Here is a 9486-nt window from a genome sequence, read left to right as displayed (position 1 = left end):
AAAGAAGAAGAGGAGAAAAAAAGAGAAAGGAAGAGAAGGAAGAAAGAGGAAAGAGAGAGCAGAGAGAAATTCTCCTAGAGAGAAAATTCAGTGAGCCACATATATTGTAAACACTAAACTTGTAGCCCTATTATTTTACATAGTGGAAAAGTTACTGCTGCTGCTCTCCGAGGACGTAGGCATAGCCGAACCTCGTTAAATGCTGTGTCTCATCTACTTTACGTGCAGCTCTGAATTATCGCACATATCCCAGGTTATTTTATAACACTTATTAGTTTTTAAGATTGCCTTGGAAGTCTGATTGTGCCTCACAGATGATGCCAAAGGAGATTTTCTTTTTGCTTTTCGTACAGTACTAAAATGGTTTCACTTTCTTTTGTAAAGAATTATCTTGTGCTTCCATTCAAAAAAGAAAAAAAAAACAAAGGTATTTTAAAAAAAATACGTATATGTGTGAATAATATGCTATAGAATTTCTTTTTTGATTAATTCAGCATAGCATGAAAGAAGCACTCAATATAACGGTTTCTTCTTCTAATTTCAAGCAGAAACGCCGCGTTTTGAAAGCTTGAAAGCTTCGACTCTTTCACCTCATCGTTTTCCCATCCCGCCATTTTTCTGCAAAGACGCATTTCTCTCCTGCTTTACGCCAAAATCAATCCAACCTCAAACTCCTCTTGTATCTCTATATCCTTTAACAAAAGTTCAAACTTCACTCCTCAGCATCAGGTATGGATTTTTTAACCTTTTCTGTTTATTGTATAGAATGAGTGTTGTATGCTTATTGGCCATTACAAAAATCTGGGTTTTTCTTTTGTTGAATGAGTTTGTACAAACTAGGGCTTTACAGAAATTTTACTGAAAAATCAAACCAAAAATTGATACAGTAGAAATTGGTTATTTTATAATTTTGTTCAATTGATTGATGGGTTTTAGGGATAAATTTTTGTTTTTGAACAAGGTTTTAGGGATTATTTTGTTGAATGGGTTTTAGATGAATTTACTTAAGGACAACCTTGAAGCCAATTCATTGAGTTGGCCATTTTCGTTTCTGTCTTTTGAACTTCTTTAATCAAATTTCTTGCTCTATTTTCTTCTAACCCTCCCCAGTATCACACGTGAAAGTTGAAATATTTTCTCCAAGCCCCAATCAATTTTCAAGTTTTGTTTTTAACCCTGTTTCTTACAGGCTTGAGGGTTCATTTCCAAATATTCTCTGGAGTTGTTGGAACAATCTTCTTCCTCTAAGAATCACAGCTCACTCACCCCAGCTGACCCAGGTATTTCCTCTTCCCTTCTTTTAGTTTCTGATTTATTTCAAATTTAGGATTTGATTAGAGTTTATATAAGCTTCTAATTTAGGGTTTAATTTAAAGTTGAACGTAGGTTTAAATTTGGGGATTTAATTTAAGTTTTAAATAAGGAATTAATAATTAACATTTCTTACTTTTTATGTACTTGCTTCTGTATTTGTACATGGACATATGGAGTAAACTAAGGCAGGATTTCCAAAAACATACCTGCACACTTTTTTCTAGCCTGTTTGGGGTTTGGACAGTTTGGCGATATGAAACATGAAATTGTTTTTCTGTGAGTATACTTTATATGGACAGTTTGATGCTCTGAGAAGCACCATCTCGGAATCTGTTATGCATGCATGCCCCCTTCTTAGAGTTGAACCAAATTCTTCTGCAACGTTGGTTGAGATAGTTGCTTGAACAGCAAAAATAATGTGCAAATTTCTCGTAACTTGAATATCTGGTGGATATTAAAACTTCCAAACTAATTCAAAACATTGTCTTCAGAAATCATGGTGTTTTTCTAAGCTAAAAATAAAAATTTCTATTTTACATAGACGATATGAAAAACTGTTTTTGGTTTTTTCTGGAAGTGTTTTTGGAAATCTGCGTTTTGAAATAATGAGAACCTCTTTATACATTGTTTGTAAGGTTAAAACAAACATCTTCTTAGGTTTGTGAACCACTTTTTATGGTTTTTGGAGGGGCTTCTCGAAAAGTGTTATTAGGTGAATAGGTAACAGATAGTGATAAGAGAATATTATCTCAGGATTATGCAAATTTTTACGTGTTTCTACTAACACTTTATAGGCACTAGCAACAATCCTAAGTTGACTTATTGGTGCTGCAGCGTCTGCGCAGGCAGCTGGGAGGACACATCAAAGTAATCCGATAAAGGTGGGCTCTCTATTCTCTATCCTTCTTCAGAATTTGTTGTCAATCACATAGTTTTCAAGTAACCCTATGGACCAATAGACAGAAAACCAAAAAGAGAAAAAGATATGTCCAGGCCTTTCTAAACAAAGACAATTCTTACAAAACAAAAGAGATGTTCAAGAAAGTTATATGTCCAATCTATAAACATTTCATACCCATTACATCACAAAGATCCAAGTCTGTACATACAGACTGCAAATACTTCCTTAATCTGGAAGGGGCAGTGGCAAGCCAAATTGCTTCAATCTTGCAAGCTTGTAGTGATCATTCTCTTATCCAACAAGGTAGACAAGTTCATGCACATGCTATTTGCAGTGGACTTGTGAAAAACAGCCTTGTCGGTACAAAGATTTTGGGTATGTATTTTCTCTGTGGGAGCATTGTGGATGCTAAGAACATCTTTTATAAGCTTGATTTGCAATATACTTTGCCTTGGAACTGGATGATTAGAGGGTTTACTATGATGGGTTACTTTGAGTTTGCCTTGCTGTTTTACTTTAAGATGTTGGGTTCTGGAATTTCACCTGACAAGTACACTTTTCCAAGTGTAATTAAAGCTTGCGGTGGTGTGAATAATGTAAGATTGGGTAAAGCAATCTATGATACCATCCAGTTTATGGGTTTTGGAGTGGATATATTTGTGGGTAGTTCTTTGATTCAATTGTATGTGGACAATGGTTGTATCCATGATGCATGGTGCTTGTTTGTTGAAATGCCTCACAAAGATTGTGTTTTATGGAATGTCATGCTTCATGGTTATGTTAAAAACGGAGAATCGAAGAATGCTGTTGGAATGTTCTTGGAAATGAGAAATAGTGAAATTAAGCCCAATGCAGTGACGTTCGCTTGCATTTTGTCTGTTTGTGCCTCAGAAGCTATGATTGGTTTTGGTACTCAGCTTCATGGGCTAATTGTTGCTTGTGGGTTGGAGTTGGATTCTCCAGTGGCTAATACATTGTTAGCAATGTATTCAAAATGCCAGTGCTTGTCTGAGGCCCGCAAATTGTTTGATATGATGCCACGTACTGATTTAGTGACATGGAACGGAATGATATCTGGGTATATACAAAATGGGTTTATGGTTGAGGCTTCACGCTTGTTTCAAGCGATGATTTCTTCTAGTGTCAAACCGGACTCAATCACATTTGCAAGTTTTCTACCATCGGTTGCTGAACTGGCTAACCTCAAGCAAGGTAAGGAAATTTATGGTTACATTGTAAGACACTGTGTGCCTTTGGATGTGTTCTTGAAAAGTGCACTGATTGATGTATACTTCAAGTGCAGGAATGTGGATATGGCACGCAAAATTTTCAACCAAAGCACCAGAACTGATATTGTCATGTGCACTGCTATGATTTCAGGGCTCGTTCTCAATGGGATGAATCATGATGCATTGGAAATTTTTAGATGGTTACTTAAAGAGAAAATGCGACCGAATTCTCTAACCTTGGCAAGTGTTTTACCAGCTTGTGCTGGTTTGGTTGCCCTGAAATTGGGAAAGGAATTGCATGGAAACATCCTCAAGCATGGGCTTGACGGAAGGCTCCATCTGGGAAGTGCGCTTACAGACATGTATGCAAAATCTGGAAGATTGGATCTTGCTCATCAAGTTTTTGAAAGAATGTTTGAAAGGGACACCATATGTTGGAACTCAATGATAACAAGCTATTCCCAGAATGGCAAGCCAGAAGAGGCCATTGATATATTTCGTCAAATGGGGATGGCAGGTGCCAAGTATGACTGTGTAAGCATTTCAGCTGCTCTTTCTGCTTGTGCAAACTTACCGGCACTTCATTATGGGAAAGAGATTCATGGTTTCATGATTAGAAGTGCATTTAGCTCTGATCTGTTTGCAGAGAGTGCACTGATAGACGTGTATGCCAAATGTGGAAACTTAGTTTTTGCTCGCCGTGTGTTTGACATGATGGAAGAGAAGAATGAAGTTTCCTGGAACAGCATTATTTCTGCTTATGGGAGTCACGGTTGCCTTCAGGACTCTCTTGTCCTGTTTCGTGAAATGTTGGGTAATGGGATCCTGCCTGATCATGTCACCTTTCTTGGTATATTATCTGCTTGTGGCCATGCAGGCCAAGTTGATGATGGAATTTTCTACTTCCGTTGCATGATTGAGGAATATGGGATCTCAGCTAGGTCGGAGCATTATGCTTGCATGGTAGATCTATTTGGGCGTGCTGGACGTTTAAGTGAAGCATTTGAAACAATAAAGAGCATGCCATTCTCCCCAGATTCTGGTGTCTGGGGAACATTGCTTGGAGCTTGTCGGGTCCATGGCAATGTTGAGCTTGCTGAAGAGGCATCAAGACATCTTTTTGACGTAGAACCACAAAATTCTGGGTATTATATACTACTCTCAAATATACATGCTGATGCTGGAAAATGGGGGAGTGTGCTTAAGGTTAGAAGTTTGATGAAGGAAAGAGGAGTTCAGAAGGTTCCTGGGTACAGTTGGATCGAGGTTAACAACAGCACTCATATGTTTGTTGCAGCAGATGGAAGTCACCCACAGTCTGCTCAGATATATTCAATGCTCAAGAGTCTTCTTCTTGAACTGAGAAAAGAGGGTTATAATCCTCAACCCTATCTTCCTACACATCCACAAACATCGGGGATGTAATTACTGGAAAGTTTCATTGTCTCCTCCTCTAATCCTAGCAACTTCAGGATTAGGAATATGGTGCTGGCTCTGTGAATTATGGTAAGTCAGGGAATGAAAGGTTGTTGAACTATTCTATTTTACCAATTGCTAGATACATTTTTAATGTGCGTACTCGGATCTACAGTTGTCACCTGTAATGAATGAAGCTTAAAGTTTTTATCATCTGCTTTATTGCATTGGTTGGAAGCACAACAGTGAAAGTTAGATGAATCAAAAGTTCTTCCTATACAAAACTCCGAAGCTAGATGTGCTTGGGTGAGAATAAACAAATATCAGTTCTTATCAACAAAGAAGTAAACTAAGATCGCTGGCCTCTTAATTTGTCTGTTGCCCCTCTCATTTTATACTTTATAAGGATAATCTTTCCTTGATAAGTACACATTTGATTTCTTGCTTCAGTGCATTATATAGGACAGAGATACTAGTGCATCAAAAAAAAAAAAAAATTTAAAATTTTCTGGCCAGGGAACATGAAACGAATTTTTGTGAAACTGTATGCTGTTTTGTTTTTCCTTTCTTGACATTTTAATTAGAGTTTTAGAGAGAAAAAAGCTGTTATCATTTTAACTTAAAGTGTGTAATTATACATAGCTAACTTAAAGTGTGTAACTAGACATTAATCCTTTTTTTTTTCTTCTTCTTTGAATCATTCTATAGAACCAGATTAATTTTTGGAAATCATTGGAACTGATCAAGTTGGGCTTGATCTGCTTAGGTTTCCAAGCCCTAAGTTTATTTTAATTTTATATTGTGGTCAGTCTTATCACATACCCATTTTTCTTGGTAGTTACAGTTGTTCCAGCTTGGGCAGACGTATTATATTAATTCCTATGGCTTAGGTAAGATATAATTGCAAGATTGTAGCTTTTGGTCTGAAAATTACTATGTTAATTTTTAGGCAGATAAGTCTCTGAGGTTTGAACCCTTTGCTCTCTTTCATTTTGGCGCTTTCAGCTATAGAATTAGAGCTTCAAGTAGGTTTCTGTATTTTTTTAACCCTTCCTTTTGCGTTATGTGAGAATCTCTGGAAGTGGTCGTTGTTTTGTGGAGTGGAAAGATTGGTTTGTTTTGCAGGAGAGGAGGCAAATATGCGGTAAACAATTTCTTGAAGGATTGTGCTGGAGAATCCATTTGCAGTGGTGGGTACTGAGATGAGCGTTCGACACATGATCTGTATTGTTGCCAAGGGATTTTTGGAAGTGCACAGAAAGGAAAGCTTCCTAATATTGTTTAAGAATGTACGTTTACGTTTGCGGTTTTCTGTTTAAGACAGCTTTAAAGGCTTTTGATATGTAAGAAGCTTGAAAGGTTTTGACTTATCCATACAGCCTAGTATGAATTGATAGTTCTAGTGACTGAAAGAAATTTTAAATCCGTTTTGCCACTTACTGGATATTTGTTTTAATTTATTAGAAAATAAAAATTCGTAATTAGTAGCTTATTCTGTTTTGATATATGCTGCAAGAAATGAGGGGAATGTATAACTGGGGATTATCACCTCAATGCATTGATCACAGAATCACCTCAACATAATTCATTAGAAGCTTTATGGATTCTTGAATATCCAATTACCGCAGATCCAATCCAATGGCGTGGTATTTCTTTTGTTGTGTTTCGTTCTAAGTATAGATGTGCACGATTAAGCTTTCAATTTTTTATGATGTGCGACTCTGAAACCTATGTATCATGGCCGGTCTTTCAAAGAACTTGAAGTGACACAATCCAGACATTGTATGGTACGTTGTTGAATGGACATGTTAAACAGCTCTAGCATTTCATGGCATTCTGTAGAGGTGCGATTAAAATAGCAGCAAGAATCTGATAGTGAAAGTGGGAATGCGTTCGTGAGGTGTCAGAATTTCAAGTGCATATGAGATTTAACTCTCAGACTTCATAGCCAATTCTTGCATGGGCCCATTGAAAAAAAGCCCAGCCCATTTGGAAGATATATATGAAGACAATAGGGGTCAGAAAAGATCAGAGTGGGGTGTGGTTTCACTATAATCAGGAAGTCAACGGGGTAATCTCTCTACGAAATCCTCACCTAAAGGAGTTCTCTTCATGCCGTATTTGCAAATATTAGAGCAGAATGTGATGACGATCCTGCGACAGTCTTAACTCGTGTAAATTATGAAAAATCCAGAGGTATGCTCGACCACTTATACTATCTTTTTTTGCATTATTTGTTGAATTCTAAGTCTTGGTGTATGTTAACGGCATGTCTGATTTATTAGGTACTTAAAATTTTGGGTAAGTTATACATATACAACATCTACATTAAGTGCTTTTCCTCAATTTGAAACACAAACTAGCCTGTTAACTCATGTTCGAACTTAAGTTGCACATATGATCTCTTGTTGATAACGTGTTACTCTTAAGTATATCTTTTTTATCTTTGAATTTGAGAACACTTTTGAGTTGACCTTCATTATTTTCTAATGCCATGTCATGAAAATTACCCGTTTCGTTGACTCCCATCTTATGCCCTTGCCGATCCAACATTATCCTGGATTCCTGATGTATTGGATTTAAACCTTTTTGATAGTCAGTTTTTATATAATCTCGTGATCTTACTTTAGGTTTATGGTTTAGAAAGATAGTCCAATTTTTGGATGTAACGGGCTTATTTTTAGAGAGAGATGGAGCAGCTTATGTACTGTGATTTTCTTCATTTTCTTCTGTGCACATAGGCTAGAGTGCTGACCACATAAGCTATTGTGTTCTCTGGAGGTATTGTTTTGGGTTCTCTTGATTTCCTTTGGCTTCTGAACTGTATTTTGGATGCCAGGGAAGGCTTTTCTTTCCAGCTTGAAGGAATGGATCACAAATTTCAAAATCCCATTTCTGTCCTGAAATGTTTTCATACATGAGTTTGTTTTCTTATATGGATTGGTTTCTAATTCAGTTACAAAATTTGAACATTATTTGACCACTTATTGTGGCATATTCTAATAGAAGTCTAAGAGAACTGTCCCATTCCTTTTTATTTTTCTTTGATGCTTTACTTCATAATCTTTGGTGCTCTTTCTCTCATCCATCTCTAGATCTGGTCGGATCTTGAGATTTGGAGATGGATTACTGTGCCGATTTGCCTCTCATCTGGAGATTGCCACCATACTCCTCTCTATTGGTTTCTCATCGAAACTGACCAAACCAAGCCAGATACTCGGTGCACTGACCATAGTTAGTTGAAGCGAATGCCAGTCTTCGAAAATGGCAAACCGAAGTGCTCGGTTGCGGGCATCTGTAATGGACTCCTTAAATTACCTCCTTAGCTAAAATTTAAGAAGGAATTGAAAAAGAGAGACTTCTAGGAGCTCCAAAATCTATGGAGAGAGAAAGGACTCCTCCCTATAATTAAATGTTACAGTATTTTATTATTATTTTAAGCATTTATTCAATGATGTCCTTAATTTTATCAAATTTTTTTTTCTTCTGCATTTTATATTTGAGTGCTGCTAAATGAATCTTAAAATTAATTAAGTACACTTATGATCTAAGGGCACTCTAATGTTTAAATTAAAATGTAAAATAACTAAATATACCCTATTTAACTACCAAAAATACCCATAATACACCCTCTTTAATTTTTAATCTTTCAAAGTATTTAAAATAAAAAATAAAGTAAAATAATATTTTAACCAAAAAAACTCTCTCTCTCTCTCTCTCTCTCTCTCTCTTCAACGCTGCAGCTTCTTCCTTTTTTTCTCTCCCCTGTGCAACCACCACCACATGGACTTGTAGTTCTCCACCACGACTATCATGCGTTCTTAGAAACATCTGAATTGGGATTGGGATTGGGATTGGATTGTTGCAAATGAGAATTGGGTTTTAATGAGTTGCCGTTGGAGTTGAAGGAGAAATGGTGACTAGGGTTGTTGAGGGGGTGGCGTAGAGAATAGGTTCTCAGGGTGGGGTAGGTCAGGAAGGAGAGAGTTCTTATTTTTTATTTTTCTAAAATTTTTGTTTTTTTTAATTTTACTTTATTTTTTGATTTTAAATACTTTAAAAGATTTAAAATTAAAGACTTGACCATTGTGCTCAAGTCTTAAGGAGAGTATATACGCCAACGGAGTTTAGCCCAATGAAAAAGGGCATTGACTTGCAGACTAGAGGCTTCAAGTTCGAACCCTGATGGCATCATAATTGTGTGTATGAGAAATGCTCCTCCCCGATGTCATTTAGCATCGCTTTTATATTTTTGAGTTATGATCTTTCCACGTTGTAAAACACAAATACTTTTTTGTTTTCAATTCTTTATGTTGTAGGTGTTTTGCAAAGCACAAGCACTTATTTTTTAATAAAATTCTTATTTCTGTAGATATTTTGCAACACACAAACAACTTTAAAAAAAAAAAATATATCTTTTCCCACATATCCACTTAAGATTATAGAATAATTAGCCAGAGACCTTAATACAATATTAATTACTTCCATAATTAGCATCAACATCAAGAGCGAATTATGGGATATAGACGATAAACACGTGGTTTTCTTGTGCCTTCCTGCTTTCTAACAACGCTGCACGCATGGACCCAACATTGACTTGAACCAAGCTGTGGTCTCTCTCTCACA

At 36.5% G+C, this 9486-nt stretch overlaps 1 protein-coding gene across 3 annotated transcripts; it reads left to right on the top strand.

Annotated features, from left to right (window-relative positions):
• On the top strand, positions 330-6262 carry LOC18765974 (pentatricopeptide repeat-containing protein At4g21300). 3 transcript variants are annotated; one of them, XR_002270560.1, is made up of 4 exons: positions 330-729; positions 1190-1280; positions 2149-4950; positions 5036-6262. XR_002270560.1 is itself a non-coding variant. In XM_020558822.1 (3 exons), exon 3 carries the CDS (start codon positions 2347-2349, stop codon positions 4867-4869), a length of 2523 nt encoding a protein of 840 aa, XP_020414411.1. In that variant the 5' UTR covers positions 330-729; positions 1190-1280; positions 2149-2346; the 3' UTR covers positions 4870-6262. The 3 variants fall into 3 exon arrangements, 2 of the variants coding, with proteins under 2 accessions (XP_020414411.1, XP_020414412.1); XM_020558822.1 differs by having other exon boundaries at positions 2149-6262; XM_020558823.1 differs by having other exon boundaries at positions 2109-6262.

This window comes from Prunus persica, chromosome G3 (assembly GCF_000346465.2).
Source record: "Prunus persica cultivar Lovell chromosome G3, Prunus_persica_NCBIv2, whole genome shotgun sequence".
NCBI lineage: Eukaryota > Viridiplantae > Streptophyta > Magnoliopsida > Rosales > Rosaceae > Prunus > Prunus persica.
The sequence above is the reverse complement of the archived record's forward strand: the minus strand, read 5'-3'. Positions and strand labels throughout refer to the sequence as shown.